The sequence below is a fragment of the Stegostoma tigrinum genome, chromosome 38, assembly GCF_030684315.1.
Source record: "Stegostoma tigrinum isolate sSteTig4 chromosome 38, sSteTig4.hap1, whole genome shotgun sequence".
Lineage (NCBI taxonomy): Eukaryota > Metazoa > Chordata > Chondrichthyes > Orectolobiformes > Stegostomatidae > Stegostoma > Stegostoma tigrinum.
In genome coordinates this window covers 23,982,398-24,008,294 of record NC_081391.1, presented here as the reverse complement: position 1 = coordinate 24,008,294, position 25,897 = coordinate 23,982,398, and the positions used below count along the sequence as shown (strand labels likewise).

General features: G+C 43.8%; 1 protein-coding gene across 1 annotated transcript in view; it reads left to right on the top strand.

Annotated features, from left to right (window-relative positions):
• The window catches only part of LOC125447124 (trinucleotide repeat-containing gene 6B protein-like), a 156,577-nt gene that overhangs the window by 86,654 nt on the left and 44,026 nt on the right, over positions 1-25,897 (top strand). Inside the window, 3 exon segments of the mRNA XM_059640558.1 lie at positions 6,926-6,947; positions 13,262-13,600; positions 14,965-17,355. Coding sequence (XP_059496541.1) covers positions 6,926-6,947; positions 13,262-13,600; positions 14,965-17,355 — 2,752 coding nt within the window.

Here is a 25,897-nt window from a genome sequence, read left to right as displayed (position 1 = left end):
TCATAAGTTTTGTATGAGTTACTTGACAGATTTCTTTTCCTGTGATAATTTAATACCATGTTCAGGAGAGCATATTTCTTGGTGTTTTGATGCATTTCCCATCTTCCCCTAGCAAATTTAAGAATACTGACTGTTTTTTACGCTGGTCTGATTTTTTTTTTGGGGCCTGGTTCTCCATAGCACCCGTTCATAGTTACCTTGCTTCCCCTTGATTCTCAAATTCCTGCCTGCAGGTTCTAAATTTGTCATTGCCCAAATCACATGATTATGTTCTCCTTCGCTTGAAATTGAAATCTGTTTCTTTTTTGGGTATAGAAAACAATGTACTTTTTTGAGATCCCATCTGAAATAGCTACTGGGCAAATCTGATTTCTGTTTGAAATCTGGTTTGACAGAATACTTCTATTAAGGTAGACCTACACTGAAGCGCAAACATTCACTGCTGTAGATTTGACTTTAACAATGATCACAAGTTTACTATGCAACAAGATGGAATGGATCAAACTATTTACATGTGACACAACTTGTAGCCTGTAACTCTGAGACTGGTGCTTGCAATATAACACTTATCACACCGGCATTGATGAGCAATCTGTTGTACTGTAATCAGAGATGAGATGTGTTTATTGTAACCTTTGTAATATGGTTTAGATTGATCAGAGGCTCCATTTCCTGCCCCTAAGCAAAGGGGCAGGAATTGTGATTTTTATCCAGTGAGTTACACAGACCAGGCAGATCTCAGATTCACTTTCTACATATTGCTGACTTTACTGAGGCCAGAATAGAGTAATTGGATGTCTACTTCTAATTGCTATCTATGGTCCTTGCTGTTCTTCTTTTAAAAAAAAGCAAATTGCATTGGCTGGGATCGGGATCAGCTCTCTGCTGAGGCACAAGGGAAAAGAATGTGGACAAATCTGGGTGTGACAAACTACCACGGCTGTCTTGAGAATTCAGTGAAAACTGGAATACCTCGGCCTTCAGAAGCTTGAGAGTGTTATTTAGGTGATTTAAAAACGAAATACTATGGATGCTGGAGATCTGAAATAAAAACAAAGTACTAGAGAAACTCAGGTCTTCCAGCATCTCAGGAGAGAGAAGCAGTTGGCATTTTGAGGCAGTGACTCCTCAGAAGAAGTTGCACTTCATTTTTGATGTGGTTGCCAATGGTGTAGTTAGAACCAAGCCGTCCGACTGCCTTGAACTTATTGAATGACGGAGCAGGCTTGAAAGGCTTACTGCTGCTCCTGTTTCTTAAAATTTCGTGAGTTTATGCCCTGTCTAGATCAAAAATTGTTGATGCTCACTGTGTCGGCTATCCTTGTAATGTGGACATTTGAGCTCAGCACTGGAGTAATTGTGTTTTGAATAAAAATCAGTGCCTTCAGGGCATAGAATAGCCAAAAAGTCCTTTATTGTGGCAAGTATTGACCAGAACTGGGTTAAGCTATGTGCAGTGTCGCTTCAGCAGTGTTTTTAATTCTTAAACACATTGGGTATGGTGTCAGTTTCATCCAGCAGACTGAAGAAAAAAGATTGGTACCAATTTAAATCCAACTTGCCAAATGATGTCGAACACTTCCTGTACTTAATCGTTGTCACAGTTGCAGGCTGAGTGGTGCAGCCACGTAGACATTGACTTTTGAATGTGAATCTGGGCTGAAATATCGTTTTGACTGATGTGTCACAAGTCTCATTTGTCTGCTGGTTACAAGACTGGATGAGAATAATTGGAAGGTTTCATCTCCATTTCTAGTGGGCATGGAAAGCAGTAACAAACTGTTCTTAATTTAACAATTGAGTATTAAACTGAAAATTATGCTCACAGGTTTGAAGAGTTATATTGGTCCACTAAGAAATGCTTACTAGACTGGAGCATGTCATTGGAGCAAATTTAGGGCATTTCATTACCCCTGCAATCAGCTAGCTGGTTCAGAATCATTTTTCTTGTTTAGTGAAGGATATCTAAATCTGCAAGTTTCTTTAACACTTTGTATGATGATACTCAAATCAACAAAAATCCTGGGAAATAGGTGACTTCTCAGACAATAATCCACAAATTTGAGTGAGTGCAACAAGAGTGAGACAAACTCCTTGAAGTGAAGTGGACAAAATGTACAAAGTGTTAGAAAATACAGTCAGAATAACTAATTCAGCACAGCATCCTCACTCCTTAGGCCAATCTGTCCTGTGTATGCTCTGCCATAACATTTGATATTCAGAAGGCACATTCTATATACATGTTGATGGACAAAGGTTACTGAGCAGAACTCTGGTGTATTTTCATACTGTCATTATTCAGTTACCTGCTACCCTTTAGGCAGTTCATAATGCTAAACATGCACAAGTCTTATTGATACCTGGATTCTGCAATCAGATTTGTGCAGAATGCAGCAAATTGGTCCTTGCCCCCAGTCTTGCTATTGCTATTATTTCCAATAAATATCCTGTAAATATTACAGATGCTTTGTTCTTGCTAATGCCTTTTACCACTTAAAAACATGGGCTCCCTTTGGCTGCGTAGCAGTTGCTCACTTCTGCCTTGCCAAATGTGTACTTTCCAACTTTCAGGTGTGGGTTATTTCCGATCTTGGTTGAGCCATGAGAGCCCATGTATTGAACGTAGAATCCCTACAGTGTGGAAAGAGGCCATTCAGCTCATCAAATCTGTACTGACCCTCTGAAGAGATCCGATCCACACTCCTAGCCTATCCTGGTAACCCATTACAGGAAACTTAGTATGGTCAATCTGCCTAAGCTGCACATCTTTGGACTTTGGGAGGACACTGGAGCATCTGGCAGAAACACATTCAAACAGTCACCCAGGATTGGAATTGACCCCGGGTCACTGGCACTGAGAGGCCTGGTGGGTTTTCTAACAGAACATCACAATTGGCCCCATTGTGTTCTTGCTTTGTCTGCGCATTCATTAGTTGCCATTTGGTGGTGAGCAGAAATAGGAATGCTTACTGATTTGTTTTCTTTCATAAACCTCTAGTCTGTCATAGTTCTCATACCGTTCTTGTGAATGATAATGGCTGGCTTTAGTCATATCTGTCTACTCTGGTTAAATTTGCCTCATCAGAGGTTGTGGCCCACAGTATTCTAGCTGCTGTCTCATTTAATTTAACAAGTGGGATGGAAGAAGTGAAGAACCACCTGTAAACCCATTCATTTAGGGACTCTTTAATCCAACAATGATCTATACGTGGATGAACTTTTTAATTCATTGGATGAATGGAAACTTGTGGCAGCATGAAAACTTGGCTGTATTACAAGAGCTAGAAGGAATGCTGATTTCATTAATTTGGATTAGCACTCATTTTGTACAGGGCCCTCCTACATTTCCTGAATGATGTTGATGAATATATCCATTATCACACTGCTTCATAAAAATATACTGAATATGAAGTACAACTTAAATCAGAAGTAAACTGAGTTTGGAAGCTGTGCACAAAACCTGTTGTTTGCGTAGTGGTGCTGCCTTCCCCTCCCTCTCCATCTCACATCCTTTGCATGTTTTCATTTTCGGTTATATGTTGTTGACCACAAGGTGTCATGACAAGACAGTGCTTCCCACTACAAAGAGCTTTTTGAGTTAGTATTCATGTAATATTATCCATTGTTGTGAATTTTGAGTGGGAGGGTAAAAGTGTTGAATCTTGACCGTTTACAGTCCACCACAACAATGAGTCTAATATAATCTCAAAGCTGCCTATCAGCTCAACAATGAGAATTTTTTGCTTCTTGCCATTGTGCTTTCTGAATTCATTTCTTGCTTATTTTCAGTAGAATTCATTTTGTATTAGGGCAGAACAGACTTTCCTTATGAACAAACCAGGTTGAATTGACATGAGTTTATTTTGAAGTATGTCCAACGGTTTTGCATATTGTTAAATCAGTGGCTGCAGAATTTGTATTTTACATTTAAGTGTTCAGTGTGGTGATAAAGGTTATAGTGAGAGAGATTAAGCAGGATGGGAGAAGGTAGATAATTGAAAGCTGCCTGTTTGGCAAGTAATGTCATTGAGTGTTGTTTTGGCCAAATTTAAACACATACACATACTGTTATTCTTGTTTCCAGTTTTGTCTTTTGAAGACTCTTCAAAAGTGCAGTATTACAATTTATTCTGTAATATGCCCCTCTAATACCAACATACAGCCATTATGTACTGTCAGTTGGTCATCCATTCTGCAAAAAAGGCATGAATTAAGCTGAACACTTAGACATTCGCTCATTCTATGTATCATAGTCAGGGTCACTGGTTTACTGTGACTACACAAAGAAAATGATTTTTATTACATGGTTTTTAATTTAATGCTGTTTGTAGAAGCTCATTTCTCACTTAGTGCAGCTTTGATCTTGGCATCACAATCTATTTAACCAGGTGTGAAGCTGGATGAACACAGCAGGCCAAGCAGCATCTCAGGAGCACAAAATCTGACGTTTCGGATGAAGGGTCTAGGCCCGAAACGTCAGCTTTTGTGCTCCTGAGATGCTGCTTGGCCTGCTCTGTTCATCCACCTCCACGCTTGGTTATCTTGGATTCTCCAGCATCTGCAGTTCCCATTCTCTCTGCACTATCTGTTTCCTGATTTTTGAATAGTTCAAGGGGGATGCTGTCGGCTTTACCTTGCATATGGCTTCCTTACTCCATCCAAATGATAACGCAGTTGAATGTTATGTTTTATGGATCTTCCTGACTGGAAATATTGTGTACTAATTATATTGTGCAACTGTTTCAGAACTTTGGTATCGGCTAACCTTAGACATCAGTACTCTTCAAGTGCAGGAACTGAATCTACCATGTTTGCTCCAAAAGGCGTAAATGCCTCTTCGGTGAAGATAAATTCCTCAATTGGATTGATTTGTTTTGTTTCTGATTCCTAATCCTAAGAGACTGTCAATCTGTCTTCACTTCTACATATCTACACTTGTGTTTTTATGAAAGTTTACCATGTCTAATGACATCCATGTATTCCCCGTTCTCCTTGAAATTCTTTCTCCATTATCTGACTTATTGATGTTGAGAAGCATGGCTTCAGCTGTTTGTGGAAATGATTTTCACATTATTTCTCTAAATATTTGTAAATAACTTAAATTTGTGCCCATTCCAACCAGTTACTGTGTTGTTGTTTTTTCACTTTAGGTTCACTCCATAACCACTGCGTCTTTAATCAAATGTCTTTGTTTTCAAACGGTGCCCTCTCCATATCTGGTGACATCTTAATGAATCTGCACTTCACTTTTCCATTTGTTTATATCCTACTCATAGTGACCTGCTTGTTCAATTTTGTGAAACGTGAAGCAACAAGAATTTGTGAATACGACTTTACCTTTAATAACTTAGCTGCTACATGAGCATCTGAAGATTAAATATCTCAGATTTCCATGTGAATACAGTGTAGTTTTTCAGCATTTTTTAACTAGTAGACAACAGTTCAGTCGTTGATCTTGACACCAGGTATTGGTATTCCTTGCAGCAACTTGAAATGGTTAGATTATTTGCTAATGTCTTGTATAAAAACATTTCTGATAGGATAAATTTTACTGAGCAATTCAAGTTTGAAAGCTCCAGTTGGGCAAAACTGAGTGGGGTAGCAGGTTGTTTACTGGGTTGATAAGTGAAGAATCTATGCACTTGGTGCAAGTGAATGGCACAAGAAGATTTTTTAAACACTTACATTATGAATTCTGTCTGCATTTAACAAACATTTAAACACCAAATTCATTATGATTGACATCAGCTGACCCGCTGACTGTTTTTCTCCTTCATTTCCTCAAAGCTAGAGGAAAGCGCAAGCTCCTGACAAAGCTGTCTTCAACTTCACCCATTCTGAACTCAAGCAATTCTGTGTTTAGAACGTAGTGGCTTTCACGACAAGACATAGTGGTACTAATCACGATCTCCATTGACACTTTACCTTCTGCAGTTTTGTTTACCCACACATCATCAGTTTGCTAAAAAAAAATCAGGGTCCTGTGAAAGCAAAGTATATTTAAGTGACAAGGTGTGGAGCTGGATGAACACAGCAGGCAAAGCAGCATCTTAAGAGCGGAAAGCTGACGTTTTGGGTATATATTTTTTTTCTGATGAAGGGTCTAGGCCTGAAACATCAGCTTTCCTGCTCCTAAGATGCCGCTTGGCCTGCTGTGTTCATCCACCTCCACACCTCTTTACCTCAGATTCTCCAGCATCTGCAGTTCCCATTATCTCTTATATTCAAGTGACCCCTACTGTATCTGTGAACTTAAACAAACCCAGTGACACCCTTGGAGTTGGCTCTGCAAGTTTGTCTTGTACGTTATCAGTGTATGTTTGGTAGCTGCTTGCTTCTTTAGTGAATTCTCTGTTGGGTGAAGACTGTATTTTGCAGAGCTGTCTTGAAGCTAATAATTTGGCAGTTGAATGAATAACCAGGAACTCTTAATTCTGTAGTGTCATTACCAAGATACATCTAAGCTGTTTTAACCTCTGGCAACTGACTGCTCTCAGGTTTTGGCATTTTGGCAGCCACCATAAACCACCTTACAAATTTTGAATTTTCAATTTGGTCACATTCCCCTTGGACCTGATAAAGGCTGGTACAGAAAATGTGTGCTTTTTCAGTGCAGGGGGAATAAAAGCAACTAGTTATAGGTCTTCATTAACTGAGCACCAGGATTAACAAATCTAGTAGTTTCCACTAGTTGGCAAATCAGCTGAACTCTGGTAGTTAATTTTTGACAGTTGTTAGTAGTGCAAGATTGCATTGATGCATAGCTCTCTTTGTCCCCCTTCCACTCCCAGACCTCGCCTGGTACAAAGAATATTGTTGAGCCGATATGGAATTGATGATTTTTGAGGCAGATTTGAATAGGATCCTGCTGCTGATGTAGATTTGTCACTTGGAACCAATACCAAACTTTTTTTTTCTGTTTCAGGTTACAGAACAAAAAACCAAAGGTAAGGGACCTTTTTTGTCTTTTTCACAATGTTCAAACAATGTATTTTTGTTCATATTGATGTGTATGTGTATGAATGTGCATAAATACAAATTGGAAAAAATATGTCTATAAATATTCACACCGTGCATTGGAGTGAATGAAAAACAACCTAACTAAACTAAGTCCTTAAACACTTACAGGAACTGTCATGTTCAAACTGTTTTGGACACTGATGGAACGTTCCTCTGTATTTTGCTGATTTCTGTCCCATTTCCCAGGTGCACGCAGTGAGTGATTCTAAAGAGTGTATGTGGCTAAATCAAAATTTAATGATCAGAAAAATTGTCTACTAAACCTCAAGAAACTAGAGTTGTGATTACCGTGTCCAAACCAATCTGTTTGGATTTCCGTAATGTAAACATTCTAAAGTTTCACTTTTTGTTTAAAAGTAGTGTTCCTCAGGACTGAAATGAATTTTGCTTCGAGAGGCATTATTGCCAAATTTCTGGCATATCACATGACCATCAGAGGGCACCATTGCAGTTTGAAACCAACATGGATGTAGTCCATTACCTAGTTGCAGTTGAGGTGACTACAGTGAGACCCATATTTTTGGCTTTGGCACAGTGAAAGAGTTAGGGCCCCAGGTGCGAGTAACATTTGGCAAGAATGTACTGTTTATGAACAACACTGCAAAGTTCTTTTCAAAAAATGGAGGCCACATATCCCGCTTGAAGGAACTCTTTATTTAGAAGCTGTCGGACTTCCAGTATCTAAGCTGTGCAGTATTCTTGCGTGACTTAGACAAACTGCACTGCTGTGTTTTGATTCTGGATATAGGCGTCCGTGAATTCAGTCCTTCTTAAATGTATGTGTTTGTACAAACAACATTAAAAAGCTGTGAGGTGCAAAGACATCTTTTTGCCATGAGAAATGAAATAGTGTTGGCTACTGTTTCAATTATTTCACCTACCTTTACTTGGAGTTTGCCTTGTACCTGAGATTCTAACCTAATGTATTATTGGTCTCCTGGATCTTAAGAACTTTCCTTAGGATGTAGGAGAAGTACTTAATTCCTGACTTGGGAGCATTTTTTTCATCTTAAGCCAAAGTCAAAAAATAATAGCAAATTTGTAACAGTGTGCAAGGTTGCACTTCTTTTAGGTTGGACCTGAGAGCTATTTCTTGGTGTTTTCATAAATAACTAAGAGATAAAAGTAAAGCTGCATTACCAGGTTGAGAGTTTAAAAAATGTATATTTTAAAATCCTATAAAACCAAACATGTGCAATTATCAGGTGTCCAAAAAGTAAAATAATGGCATGTAAAATTTCAAGTAAATCTTTGTTTTTTTAATAATAGCCATATTGTTTAATGTCTGCAGTTGACCACTGTCCAACATCAGGTGAACAAAGCACAGCTGCAGTGTTACTTTAACACTTGAAACAGTATCAAAGATCAGTCTGCCCCCACTATAACAAACCCTGTTGATATAAGCGGTTCCCTTGGTCTTAGCTGAAAATCTGTCATGGTTAGCAGAGAACAGCTTGGATCTCAAGATGATAAACTGCCTGGTCTTTAATGAGTAGGCTTGACTGTGTGGTTTGCAGTGAGAATTGTTAGCAGCCATGGTGACTCATCCCATGTAAATAAAGGTAATTGGTTTATGAAGAGTAAATTAAAATATCAAACTCTGAAAATCTGAAATAAAATCAGAAACCAGAATAGATCAGTCATTGTCTGAGAGCAAAACATTAGGTGTGTTGATGAACCTTCTAGCTGGGGTTTTTTGCTGGTAGTGATGTGGGACCCTGCATCACTTTGATCTCTCCACTTAGAAGCTTGCAGGCTTGTGGTGTATTCCTTTTCTTAACTGAGATTCCAGCAACTGTGCAACAGTGCATGAGCTAAAATCAAAATCTCCCTTTTTTCCCCCTTGCGAGCCTTTAAATTACTTAATCTGAAACCTTCAAACTTTACATAAACAGCTGTTTACAATGGCACTTGCTGACTGGGATTGTTTTACAGTTGAGGATTTTGTGCTTTATTTCTTACACTCTTACCCACTATACTTTCCTCTTCTCTAGTTCAAGCTGGGACATTTCTCCCTACCTTTCTCAATCCATTTTTCTTTAATTCATTCAAGGGATTTATGGAGTGTTGTTGTCTGGGCCAGTGTTTTATTGTCTGACCCTAGTTACCTTTTGAGAGCTGTTGTTGAGCTGCCTTTTTGGACAGCTGCCAGCCCATGTGATGGCTGGAATTTTAAGGAATTAAGTTGTGGTGAACCCTTTGAATGCCAGAGCGTGATGGTTAGATTCTATCTTTGTTGAAGTTGATTGTTGCATGGCACTTGTATGGCAAAAGAATTACTTGTCAACTCAATTCCAGATATTGATCAGGTCTTACTTTTTGGACATGGACTGTTTAAGTCACTGAGGAGTGAATGGTGTGTGATCATAAGCGACAATCCTCACTTCAGACCTTTTAATGAAGGGGATGTCATTGAAGCAACGTGACGACAGTTGATTGAAGAATGTTAGGCCTCGGACTCTACTGTGAGGATGCCTTGGAGCTGAAATGGTGTGTGTCATCTGTCATCTGCCAAGAGAACAGCTCTTCGCTATAAAAAAGAAAATCATTGGCTCTGTCACAATTCTCTAAGCCCTCAGAAAATCATCATCCAAACTAGAAGTACAGCGGCACTCGTAGTTAATACTCCTGACACGAAAATTCAACAGAGAAAGGTGCTCCTGACTGGAGAACAGCGCAGAAGGCAAAGAACATTCCGGAAGACTTATCCTGATTGTAATTTTGAGAGATTGTTTTAATTTATTTTTCTTATTACTTTGGTTTATGTAAGTGGGGCTGGTGTCTATTGGAGCAGTGTCCCATTAGATTTTCGCTTTATTCGGGAATAGTTAAGGGGGAATTGTTTGGTTTGTTAGTAGTTCTGCTAATTTGTTTGCTGTTAGAGTTAAATAAATTGTTGCTTGTTAATTTATAAAGTGGGTATCAGGGATTTCGTTTGTTTAACCAATCCTTTATAACTGATTCGGCAGGGATTGAGAGGCAGGTTGTATTACTTTGCATACTTCCTTCAACAGATTACAAGGCGAGGTGAGCTTCTCTGGGTGTTTTGGTTTTAGTTATCAGGGGATTGGGGGAGGTGGGGGGGTGTCCAACCTTCCCTCCGTAACAGATGTTCTTGTCTGAGACAAGGTCTGTAATATAATTCTGTAAGTATGAGTGTCAGACTACCCTCAGACAGCTTTTTATATTTTGCCACTTGTCATCAGATGTTGGTAAGGATGATTTTGAAACATTCACTATACTGGATTTGCTGTTGTCATTTATAATGTCTGAGAGTCGTAAGGCCTATAGTAGAGGGCAAAGGTCCTTCAGCCCTTCAAGTTGGTCAAAAACAATCACCTGACTCTTCTAATCAGTTTTTCCAGCAGTTTGCCCATATCCATGTTTGCCTTGGCTTGCAAGTGTACGTCTAAATCCTACTTTATTAAAATGTTGAGAGTTTCTGCCTCCACAACCCTTGTAGGCAGTGAGCTCAAGATTGCCACCACCCCCTAACAGCAAAAAATATTTCCCCACGTCCTGTCTAAACCTCTTGCCTTAAATCTCTATCCCACCACCAAAGGGATCTTGTCATATCAGATGACCTGTTTATCTGGAGGCTTTTCCGTTGATGAAAGCAGAATTGCTTGTTGGGCCACTCTAGAAGGCAGTTAAGAGTCATTCACATTGCTGAGAGTCTTGAGTCAGCAGTACAGTAAACTTGCTTAAAGGACATTAATGAACCAAATTATTTCTTTGGAAATTGGTGGTTTCATGGTGATCATGAGACTTCTAATCCCAGATTATTATTGAAATTTATTTGCCTCTACTCCATTGGGATTTGAACTCAGATCCTTAGAATATTACCTGGGTGTCTAGAATGCTGTCATACTTCCAACTGAATTTGAACTGGCTAGATGTGGATATGCCTTTTGAAAAAAGGAGCTATTGCTGCAAGGGAGGGGCCAGGGTTATTGGACAAAAGTTTCTGTAATGCTGTTGTACAGCTTGAGGTTGATTCAGAATGATGTTACTTAAAGGCATGGGACAGCTCTTCACCATTACTGTGAATGGGGAAAAAAAGGATGTTTACAAAAATTAAAAGGAAACAGTAATTTCTGGAAATTTGAGAGAAACAAAATTGACCCTATATTGACAATCAATGATGGAATAGAAGAATTATGTTCTCTTTTGAGGTACTGGCTGATTTCTGAGCATTTTCAACCCTTTTGAGTATTCTCAGCATTTGCTGACTTGTGTCCAAACACCACCTTTACACTGTCAAGCTCTGCAACATCTGAATTAATGCTGTGGTATTATGACCATTTTGAATTTCAACCTATATTCTGAAATCTCATGGGAGGGGGACAAAAAGACAGACAATCGATTATAAAGTGGTTTGCCCTCTGAGTGCTAATGATAATAAGGATTGCACTTTTAGTCTCAAATTGATCTTTTTTTATGGTTGTGGCTGCTGTCCATAAATTGTTTGCTCAAATGGATCACTTGGACATCTTAGATAACAAAGTGTGGAGCTGAATGAACACAGCAAGCCAAGCAGCATCTTAAGAGCACAAAAGCTGACATTTCGGGCCTAGACCCTTCATCAGAAAAAGCTTTTGTGCTCCTGAGATGCTCCTTGGCCTGCTGTGTTCATCCAGCTCCACACTTTGTTATCTTGGATTCTCTAGCATCTGCAGTTCCCATTATCTCTGATCACTTTGACATCTTGTTAGGCAGCATTTAGCAGAATGAAGCCACTGGAACTCTCTCCTCCTTCGCTCTTAACTGTTACATTATTGTAGGTATTTTACACAATTATCTTTTGCTTGAATTAGACTTCTTTCAATACATGTTCTCCACATCACATACCATAGTGAGTAGCTGTTCAAAGTGGTAGAAGAATTTTAAAGAAATGCAGCCACAATCAAGTACCATGAAAACTAGAAATCAGAAGTGAAAATAGTGGAAATATTCTGGTCTGGCAGTCTTGCAGTTGCATTTCACTGTTTGTCTACTTAAATGTTTAGTGTCTTGGCTAGACTCATAGCCTTGATGAAGTTTTAATTTAAGCACTTTCATAGCTTTGAGTTATGTACCAAACTTAAAATGGCCGTTTACAGATTGTGGAGGCCAGCTTGAAGGTATAGCATGAGAGCACCTCCAGAACTTGCAAACTATTCCTAAAGTATAATGTCTGTTGCAGACTTTAGTTAGTTTTCATGTAGAAAACACCCAAAACCTTAAAATGAGATACATGACCAGTTTATCTAATTTGATTTGGGTGAGAGATGAATGGTTATTTACAAAAAAAGGTAATTTTGAAATTTATCATTTGGTTGTAACATTCGGTAAATGGTTGATAAACTGTCCACTTTTTCAGTACTACCAGGAGGCCCTGCCCCACCTCCAAGAATATTTTACCCCACTTGCGCAGATTTACGGCAGCTTAATTTAGTGTCAGTATCAGAAAGGCTGTACTTCTGGCTGTATAGTACTCCCTAAGTACGCTGAAGTTTTGGTCTAGATTGTGCGCTCACATCTTGAAGTGAGATATCTGTGATTTGGAAGTGCCGGTGTTGGACTGGATATTTCACCTGATAACGGAGCAGTTCTCTGAAAGCTTGTGATTTTGAATAAACCTATTGGACTATATAACCTGGTGTCAAATTTATGTCAAATGAAAGCTGTAGATTCTGGAAGCTTTCAGGTTAATAAGCATTCGTGAAGAGAGAAACTGAGAGTGCTTTTGGATTTCTGACACTTGCATCATTACTGGAAAAGGTAGAGATGTTAAAGGTTTTAAGCAAATACCTGGTGTGGGTTTGAGGGAGAAAATAGGATGGTGAGGCTGTTGGAACGGAAGGCAGCTGAATTAAAGCACAGGATGCACCTGGAACAAGTGTAGAAATAAGATTTGTCTAGTAGGTAGCTGCCTTTAGATTACCCTTTTTGTTTCCTCCTGAGTTTTTCCACAATTTCAAATTCTGTAATGCTTTGGGAGGTTTTATTTAATACCAGTGGACCTATCAATGTTAACTTGCTATCTGCATTGCTATTTGATGGCTCTTTGGCAGTTGCCTCCTTCATGAATAAAATTTTAATTCTGTAAGCTGGCTGCACAATGTCTTTATATTTCATCATGTTAGATAAAACACAAATGGTTTGCAAAATACAACAAAAATTAAATGAATATTCTCTCTACTTTTGCGTCTGAAATTTGTTTCCCAATTACTAATTGGTCTGTATTTTATTTCCCTAGTGCCCGAAGCGACGAAGCCAAGCCTAAGCCAGCCTCCAACTGCCACCCCAGTTGGCAGCGTTCCAACACCAGCCGGCAACGGTGGTAACAATGCCAAAAGGGCGGTGGCCACCAACGGCCAGCCACAGAACGCCGCCCGCTATCTGCCCCGTGAGGTGCCTCCTCGATTTCGCCAGCACGAGCACAAAGTGTTACTAAAACGTGGTCAGCCCCCTCCACCTTCCTGTGGGCTTCTTGGAGGTGGGGTGGGGCCTCCTGGGTTGCCAGGATCAAACCCTGGCACTGCACAACCATTGACGCAGCCCAGCTGTCCACTGCAGCACGGCAGTACACCAGTGGGTAAGTAACATTCCTTTCACAGGAAATCTAAAACAAAAGCCTGCACCAATAGAAAAGATAAATTTGGATTTCTTTTCAGGATTATTTCTTTACTAGTTCTCCATTTGCAAAATGATCACTCTCTTGTCATGTCTTATAAGACATTGTGTGAAGCCTCCTTGTTTAATTCCATTAGACTGCTCATATTATTTTCAGAGTGTGATCGTAGGATGAGAGAGCAATTTAAATAGTTAATTCCTAGAACAAGCTTGGTTCCTTCATCTGTTGGGATTGTGACTGATGCACCAGGGGATGGAAACCAGTAAAGCTTTCAAAGTCCACGTCATATTTGCTCATGTCATGACATTTTCAAAAAGCAACATATACACTAGTCTTGTAGAATTATTCTGTCCTCGAGGTGAGGGTTGCCCTATTTTTGTGTCCAATACTACCGTAACTGGTTGTTCAGTTTTTTTTACTGAAATAACTTTTTTGAACAAATGCTTCAAGCTACTTGACAGAGACATCATTGCAAGCAAGTCTGAGCCTATTCTCTGCTAATGCACACTCCTGCAGCAAAAGTCACTGAATATTACCAAAGAGCCTCGAGTTGGCTAGTAATTATGAATTGGGAAAAGAAAAAAAATTGCTTCCATGAACACAGGTCATTTGTGGCAGCATCTGCATGCCCCAGCTGCTGACCTTGTCTATGTGGCATGAACACTACAGAGTACAGAAAGCTAGCCAATGACCATGTAGTCTCCATAGCTCAGTGCAGCTCCAGACTTTGTCCTTGCCTTAGTTACCCATTGAGGTAATTTGCACTTTTTAATGTGTTTTTTTTAAGGAACAGTGAGCTATTTCACCTTTCTGCTTGTCAAATTTTAAAGCTTCGTCTTGATGTGGTTATGGCTGTTTATTGTTCATCCCTAATAACCCTAGAACTGAATTGTTTGAGCCCATTTCAGAGTGTAGTTAAGAATCAGATCCAGGCCATATCAGGAAGGAACAAATTTATTTCTCTGTCGGGCTTTAATGAACCACAGGAGTTTTTGCAACATTGATAGTTTGATAGTAACCGTTACCATAGCTTTCAATTTCCAAATTAGTTGAAATTAAATTCCACCTGCTGCTGAAATTTAGACTAGTGAATTAGTAGACCAGTGATATTAACACTGGCACCATTTCCTCTTTAAATATCTGGAGGAAATTGTATATTTTACTATTACCCCTCTTCTTTACATTGCCAGTGCTAAAATATTAAAAGTTGTTTGAGTATCAGTGAGAAATGAGTTTGAAAATTCCTTTTGAGTATAAACTTGTTCAAATTTTATGAAATTATCCCCCTAAGTGGACATAAATTCATATTTTGCTCCTTTTTATAGATGCAAACCCTGGGGGTGCTGGTTCAAATTATGCAAATTCTGCTTGGGGTTCTGGATCGTCCAGCACTGACCTCAACCACGGCTGGGATAAGTTAATCGTAGACGGGTCTGATATGGAGGCTTGGCCTTGCATCACAGGCAGAGACTCTGAGTCGGCTTCGGAACACGTAGACAACGAAGGTGCCTCAAACCTTGGCTCAGAGAAGAGCCTGCCACCAGGAAGTGGCGCTGCCAGGAGCTGCAAAGGAGCTGCAAACCAGTTTGCTGCTGGGAGCGGAAAGAATGAATGTAAATTGGGGGCCTGGAACATGGGCCTCGTGCCTAAACCCAGTCACGCATCTTCCATCTCTTCGGAGAGCAAAGACGGACTTAGCAATTGGAAAAACTTGAGCAACCCTGATGGAGCTGGCCTTGGGTTGACCTTGAACCCAAATATCAATCCATCGGCCTGGCCGATGTTGGGTCAGGAGGGCAATTCTGGAAAAGGGACTTTGGAGACTGATGTTTCAAGCTCCAGTGCACAACTCAGTGCAGTAGGTCAAAGCCCTAGGGATCAGGATGGTACTTCTGCAAGCGCCTGGGCAAATAAGTCAAAAACGGAAAATGCGGGTGTTACATGGAATGCTTCTGTTGGAGAACAGCCTCAAGCTCTTAACACTGATGGACCAAATAATGGCGACACTAACTCTTTGAATGCAAGCTCACAGAGCACCGGGAACCCTTTGCAAAATAAGGTAGTGTCTGATACAACAGGAAACGGGACCTGGAACATGCCATTAGGAATGGGTTTGGGAAACCCCTTGGTATTGAATCAATCTGTGAGCACTGAAGCCTCATCCGAAGGCAGTATTAAAGGAACTATGGAGGGACGGGGAACTGGGGGATCTTGGAATACAGTTTGGGGGTCTTCTGGAACTGATTCAATTTCTGGACAAAATGGTACAGGAGCTGATGGCAATAGTGGACGCAATGGTGATGATACAGCAAAGGCTGGCTCTGGTATGAAACAGTTACTGGTGAATAGATCAAGAACTGAATCATGGGATAGTAATAGTGGATCTTGGGACTCTGAGGCACAAGACCCCAACAAAGCAAAAAATTGGGGCAAAGGGAACAGAACAGCATCAGGTGGTGCTCAGGGTTTGTGGGGGCAACAGCCAGGGACTGATAATCGCTCAGAAGGGGAATGGGGTGGCACTCCTAATGAACAGAATTGTGGCACAGGCGGATGGGACAATCACAGGGTAAATCCCCTCCCAGAAAACCAAGGAGACAACACCCAAAATTCCAACTGGGTGAAGGCCTCTAGTTCCACTGGAAGTGATTCTGGTAGTCGAGGCAACAATAAAAGGGGAGGCTCAGAAAACCACCCAGGAGGACGACGTTTAAACAAGACTGATCCTCTTGATCAAGAGGAGGTAATACAGTCTGTAATAAGTAGGCCTGATCTGGACCCTAGAGTGTTGTCAAATACTGGGTGGGGTCAAACTCAGATTAAGCAGAACACAGTCTGGGATGTACAGGAGTCACCAAGGAATGAGAGGCGCACTGATAGAGGAACAGAAGGATGGGAGAGCACCGCCACTCAGAGCACTAACTCAGGGGGCTGGGGTGAAGCACCTAGTCAAAGCAGTCACTGCAACTCTGGGTGGGGAGATGCTCCACAGTCTTCAAGTATGGAGTCTGAAAGTCCAAGTGGATGGGTGGACCCAAAAAACAGTCAAGGCTGGGCAGGTGGGACACCAGAAGAGAAGGCACCGTCATGGAATGATGCGCCTAGAATCAAAGAACCTGGTTGGGGTGCAAGACAGCAACCAACTCAAGGTTGGTCGCCCAACAGCGGGTGGGGTGATGGAAGTGGGCAACCAGCTGAACAACCAAAAGCAGGTGGATGGGACAATTCAAACTCCAGATGGGGTGACAGTGGACGTGGTGAAGTAGGATCTTGGGGTGGTGGTAACTCTAATTCAAACCAGAGAAGTGGGTGGGAGGATCCAACAAGACACCAGGGATGGGGTGAGCCATCAAAAACAGCCACCACTAATTGGAATAAACAACAGGATGTCTCTGGCTCTTGGGGTACTGCCTCTGCAGGGAGCAGGCAATCAGGACCAGGCTGGGGCTCGGCCTCTGTGCCACCTGCACCCAACCCAGTTGTGCCAAAGGAGGAGGAACCTACTGGATGGGAAGAGCCTTCACCACAGTCCATCTCTCGAAAGATGGAGATCGATGATGGCACCTCAGCCTGGGGTGATCCCAACAGCTACAACTATAAGAATGTGAATCTCTGGGACAAGAACTCCCAAAGTGAGAGCTCTGGAAGTGGACCGGTGCATCGGGAGCAGAATTCATCTGGTGTGGTTACAGGACGAGGTTCCACATCAGGTTCTGGTAAGATGCTTGTTTATTTGTGCATTGCTCAGTTTGATATAGGAGTATGTACAGACATAAAAACTGTTAATTTGTATCATCAGTTTACGAAGAACTAAGTTATATAGTCCAAGTGTTTACGTGGATTAAATGATAATTTAGCGAAGGCGTAGAAGCCTGGTCAGAATTCCCATGTCTGATCTTTAGCCAAATGCTTTCTTTGGAATGTTCATCTGTGTAGGCTGTAAGAGAAGGGGCAGGAGCAGGAGCAGCGTTAGCTGGCGTGCCCTTTTTTTTTAGTGAATAGTCTGCTGGTAGTTGTTATCAGACTTGCAAGAAGTGTGATTATCTGGATATGGTACTGGAGAACTGTCAGCAACTGTAGGACTATTTTGCAGTGCAGAGAAGAGAGCAAAAAGCACATCATTTAAATATTAACATTTCTTTCTTCAAGATGAATTACGTTTCTAAATACGTTAACCCAAAGTGCCAAGTTTTGACATACAAGATGATCAGAGGATTAGATAGGGTGGACAGTGAGAGCCTTTTTCCTCTGACACTGATGGCTAGCACGAGGGGACCTGGCTTTAAATTGAGGGGTGATAGATATAGGACACAGGTCAGAGAGGTTCTTTACTGAGAGAGTAGTAAGGGCTGGAATGTGTAGTAGTAGTGGAATGCCCTGCCTGCAACAGTAGCAGGTCATTGGTTAAACATATGGACTATAATGGAATAGTGTAGGTTAGATGGGCTTCAGATTGGTTTCAATGGTCGGCACAACACCAAGGGCCGAAGGGCCTGTACTGTGCTGTCGTGTTCTATGTGCTGTGTACTATAACTGAGGAATGGGAAGAGACTGCGGTACTAAATTTAACTTCCATTCAAAATCATCATTATCTATTTGGGCTTTAGTGTGATGAGTCTTGAGATCCTTTGCACAATGAACCACATATCAGGGATCTCCCCAGCTGCAGAAGTAGTTGGTGTGAAATCTAATATTTGGACCAGATAGGTTCTCAGTTTGAATCATGGCTTGCTCCGAGTTGATGCATTTTTCCATTGAAGTGACTGCTGCAGTGTGATTTGCCTCCGTGTCCTTGGTCCACTGAAGAGAAATTTTGGCATTATAATCCATGACCTCCACTTGGAAAGCCTTGAGTGGGAATTGTGTGTCTGAATGGTCACTGCACATTATTTGGTGTGAAGGATATGAGATTTGGCGTGCTATTCCTATAATCTTTCAGGAGAGAGCATTAACTTGTTGTGGGCCCTCTGTTTAAGACTTTATTGCCAGTAAAGAAATAATGCAGCAATGAAAACAGAAAAACTGAAAATTATAGTTATTGACAAAGGTCAATTATTTTTCATCTCGACTTCCCCTAATTTCGAGCCTACACGTCACCAAAGTATTTAGGTACTCAGTCACAGAACTCATCAAACATATTCCATTGGAGAATGGTACAAGATTTCAGAATGTTGATTGATTTTATAAGCTCTCACTTACACCTTTTGACCAGTTACATTACCCAACTAATCATGTCTTCACTTTATCAACTCTGACTATTTATATTTAGTCTGCTGCCCCATCTATCAATTTCAACTGTCATCTTAAAATCATAGAACACAGCACAGTACAGGCCCTTCGGCCCACGATGTTGTGCTGACTTATTATCCTACTAAGATCATTCTACGCTGCATATCCTACATTTCACTATCCTCCATGGGCCTGTCCAAGCATCTAGAGACTTTCAAAATATCTGACTCCACTACCACTGCCAGCTTGTAATAGTAATTCTGCCCTGGGAAAACATTTGACTATCCACTGTATCTATGCTTCTCATCATCTTGAAGCTCGAGAAGTCCACATTGATACCATTAGGCTGCAGGGTTCCCAAGCGGAATATAAGTTGCTGTTCCTGTAACCTTCGGGTGGCATCATTGTGGCACTGCAGGAGGCCCATGATGGACATGTCATCTAGAGAATGGGAGGGGGAGTGGAAATGGTTTGCGACTGGGAGGTGCAGTTGTTTGTTGCGAACTGAGCGGAGGTGTTCTGCAAAGCCGTCCCCAAGCCTCCACTTGGTTTCCCCAATGTAGAGGAGGCCACACCGGGTACAGCGGATGCAGTATACCACATTGGCAGATGTGCAGGTGAACCTCTGCTTAATGTGGAATGTCATCTTGGGGCCTGGGATAGGGGTGATGGAGGAAGTGTGGGGGCAAGTGTAGCATTTCGTGCGGTTGCAGGGGAAGGTGCCGGGTGTGGTGGGGTTGGAGGGCAGTGTGGAGTGAACAGTGGAGTCACGGAGAGAGTGATCTCTCCAGAAAGCAGACAGGGGTGGGGATGGAAAAATGTCTTGGGTGGTGGGGTCGGATTGTAAATGGCGGAAGTGTCGGAGGATGATGCGTTGTATCCGGAGGTTGGTGGGGTTGTGTGCGAGAACGAGGGGGATCCTCTTTGGGCGGTTGTGGCGGGGGCGGGGTGTGAGGGATGTGTTGCGGGAAATGCGGGAGACGCGGTCAAGGGCATTCTCGACCACTGTGGGGGGAAAGTTGCGGTCCTTGAAGAACTTGGACATCTGGGATGTGCAGGAGTGGAATGCCTCATTGTGGGAGCAGATGAGGCGGAGGAATTGGGAATAGGGGATGGAATTTTTGCAGGAGGGTGGGTGGGAGGGGCTGTATTCTAGGTAGCTGAGGGAGTCGGTGGGCTTGAAATGGACATCAGTTACAAGCTGGTTGCCTGAGATGGAGACTGAGAGATCCAGGAAGGTGAGGGATGTGCTGGAGATGGCCCAGGTGAACTGAAGGTTGGGGTTGAAGGTGTTGGTGAAATGGATGAACTGTTCGAGCTCCTCTGGGGAGCAAGAGGCGGCGCCGATACAGTCATCAATGTAACGGAGGAAGAGGTGGGGTTTGGGGCCTGTGTAGGTGCGGAAGAGAGACTATTCCACGTAACCTACAAAGAGGCAGGCATAGCTGGGGCCCATGTGGGTGCCCATGGCCACCCCCTTAGTCTGTAGGAAGTGGGAGGAGTCGAAAGAGAAGTTGTTGAGGGTGAGGACGAGTTCGGCTAGGCGGATGAGGGTGTCGGTGGAGGGGGACTGGTCGGGCCTGCGGGACAGGAAGAAGTGGAGGGCCTTGAGGCCATCTGCATGCGGAATGCAGGTGTATAGGGACTGGACATGATGAGGTGTTGGGGGCCAGGGAATTGGAAGTCCTGGAGGAGTTGGAGGGTGTGGGTGGTGTCACGGACGTAGGTAGGGAGTTCCTGGACCAAAGGGGAGAAAATGGAGTCCAGATAGGTGGAGGTGAGTTCGGTGGGGCAGGAGCAGGCTGAGACGATGGGTCGACCAGGGCAGGCAGGTTTGTGGATTTTGGGAAGGAGATAGAAACTGGCCGTGCGGGGTTGGGGAACAATGAGGTTGGAGGCTGTGGCTGGGAGGTCCCCTGAGGTGATGAGGTCATGAATGGTGTTGGAGATGATGGTTTGGTGCTCGGGTGTGGGGTCATGATCGAGGGGGCGGTAGGAGGTGGTGTCGGAGAGTTGGCGTCTGGCCTTGGCAATGTAAAGGTCAGTGCGCCATACTACCACTGTGCCACCCTTGTCTGCGGGTTTGATGGTGAGGTTGGGGTTGGAGCGGAGGACTGCCGGTTCTGCAGGGGAGAGGTTGGAGTGGGTGAGAGGGGTGGAGAGGTTGAGGCGGTTAATGTCTCGACGGCAGTTGGAGATGAAGAGGTCGAGGGAAGGTAGGAGGCCTGGGGGTGGTGTCCAGGAGGAGGACTTGTGTTGGAAGCGGGTGAAGGGGTCAGTGGAGGGAGGGTTGGGCTCCGGGTTGAAGAAGTAGGTGTGGAGGCGAAGGCGACGGATAAACTGCTCTATGTCCAATCATGACTGGTATTCGTTGATGTGTGGTTGTTGGTGGACGAAGGTGACCCCCTTACTAAGGACTGACTGTTCATCCTCAGTTAGTGGGAGGTCTGGGGGGATGGTGAAGATGCGGCAGGGTTCAGCGTGGCTGTCTCCTCTGGGGTTGCTGGCTGTGGAGGTTGTGGGCGGAGCGATTAGGTCGTCGGCCGTGGGCGGGGCTCCGGCGGTTGGACTATCGGGGTGGGCGGCAGCAGCTGCGGTGAGGGTGGTGTGTGGGGTGTTGTGACTGGAAGTGGAGGCGGTGACTGCAGCAGCGGTCCCAGAAGTGGTGTGGCTGGTGGAGGCAGATGTCACACCCCCATCTCCTACCTACTAACCTCATCCCACCTCCTTGACCTGTCGGTCTTCCCTGGACTGACCTATCCACTCTCTACCTCCCCACCTATACTCTCTCCACCTATCTTCTTTTCTCTCCATCTTCGGTCCGCCCCCCCCCCTCTCTCCCTATTTATTCCAGAACCCTCACCCCATCCCCCTCTCTGATGAAGGGTCTAGGCCCGAAACGTCAGCTTTTGTGCTCCTGAGATGCTGCTTGGCCTGCTGTGTTCATCCAGCCTCACATTTTATTATCTTGGATTCTCCAGCATCTGCAGTTCCCATTGTCTATCTCCACTTCACACTTTTTCTGGGTTGAACTCCATCTGCCACTTCTTTGCCCAGCTTTGCATCCTGTCAATGTCCTGTTGCAACCTACAACAGCCCTCCATGCTTTCCACAACTCCTCTAACCTTCATTTTTGAGCTTTTTATAAAAAGGTGGTCATAATGGATTACCTGCTTCTTTGACAGCTGTTACACACACTTTGCAGTGATGGGGTGCTCTCCTAATTTTCTGATAGTCAAAATTTGTTAATTTGTCATGTGCCCTGTCCTCTGGAGAAAAATGCATTTACGTTGAGTAGTGCATTCTTCTGCATCTCTGTCCTTTCTTTGAATTGAGTTACTGCCTGTCAAGAGATGTTGGCAGCAGGTGCCGACTGATGGTAGGAAGTCCAAGTTGCTGTCCACACATAGACAGATCCTGTCAGTTAATGTGCCTATGTCTGATGCGACAACACTATTTAAAAAACTAACTTTTTGGTGCATGTGGCCCTGTCTGTTGCGTTCCTGAATTTTGCCATTCTGAAGCAATTGAAGCCCACTTAAAACGAGATGGTTGCAACTAAGCCTTTACCATACATGATATGCTCACTGCCTCCTCTACGGCATTCTTTTCTCTGCAGATGCCACATAGCCTCGAATGTGGTATCATAGATGCTAACCACTCTTGTCATACTCATTAAGTATCCCTGAGCTTGAGCATGATGTCTGTTCAGATAGCTGAATCTCTCAACTCTGCAAAATGTCCAGCCCATCAAAATTAACTATGCAGAAGTTTGTCTAAATAAAATTGCTTTACGGTAGCTTGTGCAAATGTCAGTTCCTCAGTTAATAAGCCTGTATTTATCAATGCGTTTTGCAGTGAAGAAATCGCCTGCTTCTGCTTGATCTTCACATACTTTACTAGCAGATTCAACAAGCCGATGAACTAGAGCAAGACACTAGACAAGTTCTGTAGGTTTTCATTTTTAAAAATGGCTTCATCAAATAAGTGAAACTGAAGGTCAAAACTCTTAAAATTCAATCGAATAGTCGCAAACAAAATGATCCCTTCCTTTAGGAAAGGGTTTACAGTTTCCTAATGGAATCTGCAATAGCTGTCCAACTTGGGAAGTCAACTCATTCAATCTGGTGAAATGTGATTGGTGAGGATAAATAGCTCAGTTGTCATTACCTTCAAAGTCCATTCTGTTGCCCAGTTTTTCATAGAGCTGAACTTTAACATCAGTTGACACCTGTTGAATTGTTTCTACCTAAGGCGGCTTTTTTACTAATTTTTTGAGGCCAGATTGTGCAGCACCAACTAAATCTTGGATTTTCACATGCAGCACAATATTGCCAATGCTGGAAATTTGAAATGTGAACGTAACTGATGGAAATTCAGATTGCTTCTTTCTCGAGATGCTAAATCAGTGTTTTATTTCGATGATATTCTGTCAGAACCTGAAAATGTTTCGATCATAACTTTAGATAAATACAGGGGTAGTAAAGATGAAGGGAAAGAGAAAAGTAACAAAGGTGGTCTGATAGTTGGAAGACTGGAGTGATTAAATTATAGAAGGGTGTTATAATATGACAAGATAAGACTGAATAGATTGTACATGGAAACCACAGAACAGTAGAGTGAGAAACTGAAAACTAAAACTTCTGTTTGCTTTTATTCCGTTTTTGTGTTCAAATAAAGGATCCTGATGATCTTTTATCTTGTTATTGGCTGATTGGAGTTACTGAGAGAAGCAAGGATAGGGGGTTAAATTTACATCTGTGCATCTCTGCCAGTTAATGCAGTCTAGCATCCTTGACATGATTTGTTAGTGCTTGTTAATTCAGTAAAATATTCATGAATTTGGTGCTGCAGGACCTTTTCTCCTCGCTCTTTTTCAAGCATGGCACAAGTGTCATGATGGAGCAGGAGAAAGCCTGCATTCCCATCAGGATGGCCAACAGCCTAACTAATGCAAAAAGATTGGATGAACACAGCAGGCCAAGCAGCATCTCAGGAGCACAAAAGCTGACGTTTCGGGCCTAGACCCTTCATCAGAGAGGGGGATGGGGGGAGGGAACTGGAATAAATAGGGAGAGAGGGGGAGGCGGACCGAAGATGGAGAGTAAAGAAGATAGGTGGAGAAGGTGTGGGTGGGGAGGTAGGGAGGGGATAGGTCAGTCCTGGGAAGACGGACAGGTCAAGGAGGTGGGATGAGGTTAGTAGGTAGCTGGGGGTGCGGCTTGGGGTGGGAGGAAGGGATGGGTGAGAGGAAGAACCGGTTAGGGAGGCAGAGACAGGTTGGACTGGTTTTGGGATGCAGTGGGTGGGGGGGAAGAGCTGGGCTGGTTGTGTGGTGCAGTGGGGGGAGGGGATGAACTGGGCTGGTTTAGGGATGCAGTGGGGGAAGGGGAGATTTTGAAACTGGTGAAGTCCACATTGATACCATATGGCTGCAGGGTTCCCAGGCGGAATATGAGTTGCTGTTCCTGCAACCTTCGGGTGGCATCATTGTGGCAGTGCAGGAGGCCCATGATGGACATGTCATCAAGAGAATGGGAGGGGGAGTGGAAATGGTTTGCGACTGGGAGGTGCAGTTGTTTGTTGCGAACTGAGCGGAGGTGTTCTGCAAAGCGGTCCCCAAGCCTCCGCTTGGTTTCCCCAATGCAGAGAAAGCCGCACCGGGTACAGTGGATGCAGTATACCACATTGGCAGATGTGCAGGTGAACCTCTGCTTAATGTGGAATGTCATCTTGGGGCCTGGGATGGGGGTGAGGGAGGAGGTGTGGGGGCAAGTGTAGCATTTCGTGCGGTTGCAGGGGAAGGTGCCGGGTGTGGTGGGGTTGGAGGGCAGTGTGGAGCGAACAAGGGAGTCACGGAGAGAGTGGTCTCTCCGGAAAGCAGACAGGGGTGGGGATGGAAAAATGTCTTGGGTGGTGGGGTCGGATTGTAAATGGCGGAAGTGTCGGAGGATAATGCGTTGTATCCGGAGGTTGGTGGGGTGGTGTGTGAGAACGAGGGGGATCCTCTTGGGGCGGTTGTGGCGGGGGCGGGGTGTGAGGGATGTGTCGCGGGAAATGCGGGAGACGCGGTCAAGGGCGTTCTCAATCACCGTGGGGGGGAAGTTGCGGTCCTTAAAGAACTTGGACATCTGGGATGTGCGGGAGTGGAATGTCTTATCGTGGGAGCAGATGCGGCGGAGGCGGAGGAATTGGGAATAGGGGATGGAATTTTTGCAGGAGGGTGGGTGGGAGGAGGTGTATTCTAGGTAGCTGTGGGAGTCGGTGGGCTTGAAATGGACATCAGTTACAAGCTGGTTGCCTGAGATGGAGACTGAGAGGTCCAGGAAGGTGAGGGATGTGCTGGAGATGGCCCAGGTGAACTGAAGGTTGGGGTGGAAGGTGTTGGTGAAGTGGATGAACTGTTCGAGCTCCTCTGGGGAGCAAGAGGCGGCGCCGATACAGTCATCAATGTACCGGAGGAAGAGGTGGGGTTTGGGGCCTGTGTAGGTGCGGAAGATGGACTGTTCCACGTAACCTACAAAGAGGCAGGCATAGCTGGGGCCCATGCGGGTGCCCATGGCCACCCCCTTAGTCTGTAGGAAGTGGGAGGAGTCAAAAGAGAAGTTGTTGAGTGTGAGGACGAGTTCCGCTAGGCGGATGAGAGTGTCGGTGGAGGGGGCCTGGTCGGGCCTGCGGGACAGGAAGAAGCGGAGGGCCTTGAGGCCATCTCCATGTGGAATGCAGGTGTACAGGGACTGGACGTCCATGGTGAATATGAGGTGTTGGGGGCCAGGGAATTGGAAGTCCTGGAGGAGGTGGAGGGCGTGGGTGGTGTCACGGACATAGGTGGGGAGTTCCTGGACCAAAGGGGAGAAAATGGCCTCAAGGCCCTCCGCTTCTTCCTGTCCCGCAGGCCCGACCAGGCCCCCTCCACCGACACTCTCATCCGCCTAGCGGAACTCGTCCTCACACTCAACAACTTCTCTTTTGACTCCTCCCACTTCCTACAGACTAAGGGGGTGGCCATGGGCACCCGCATGGGCCCCA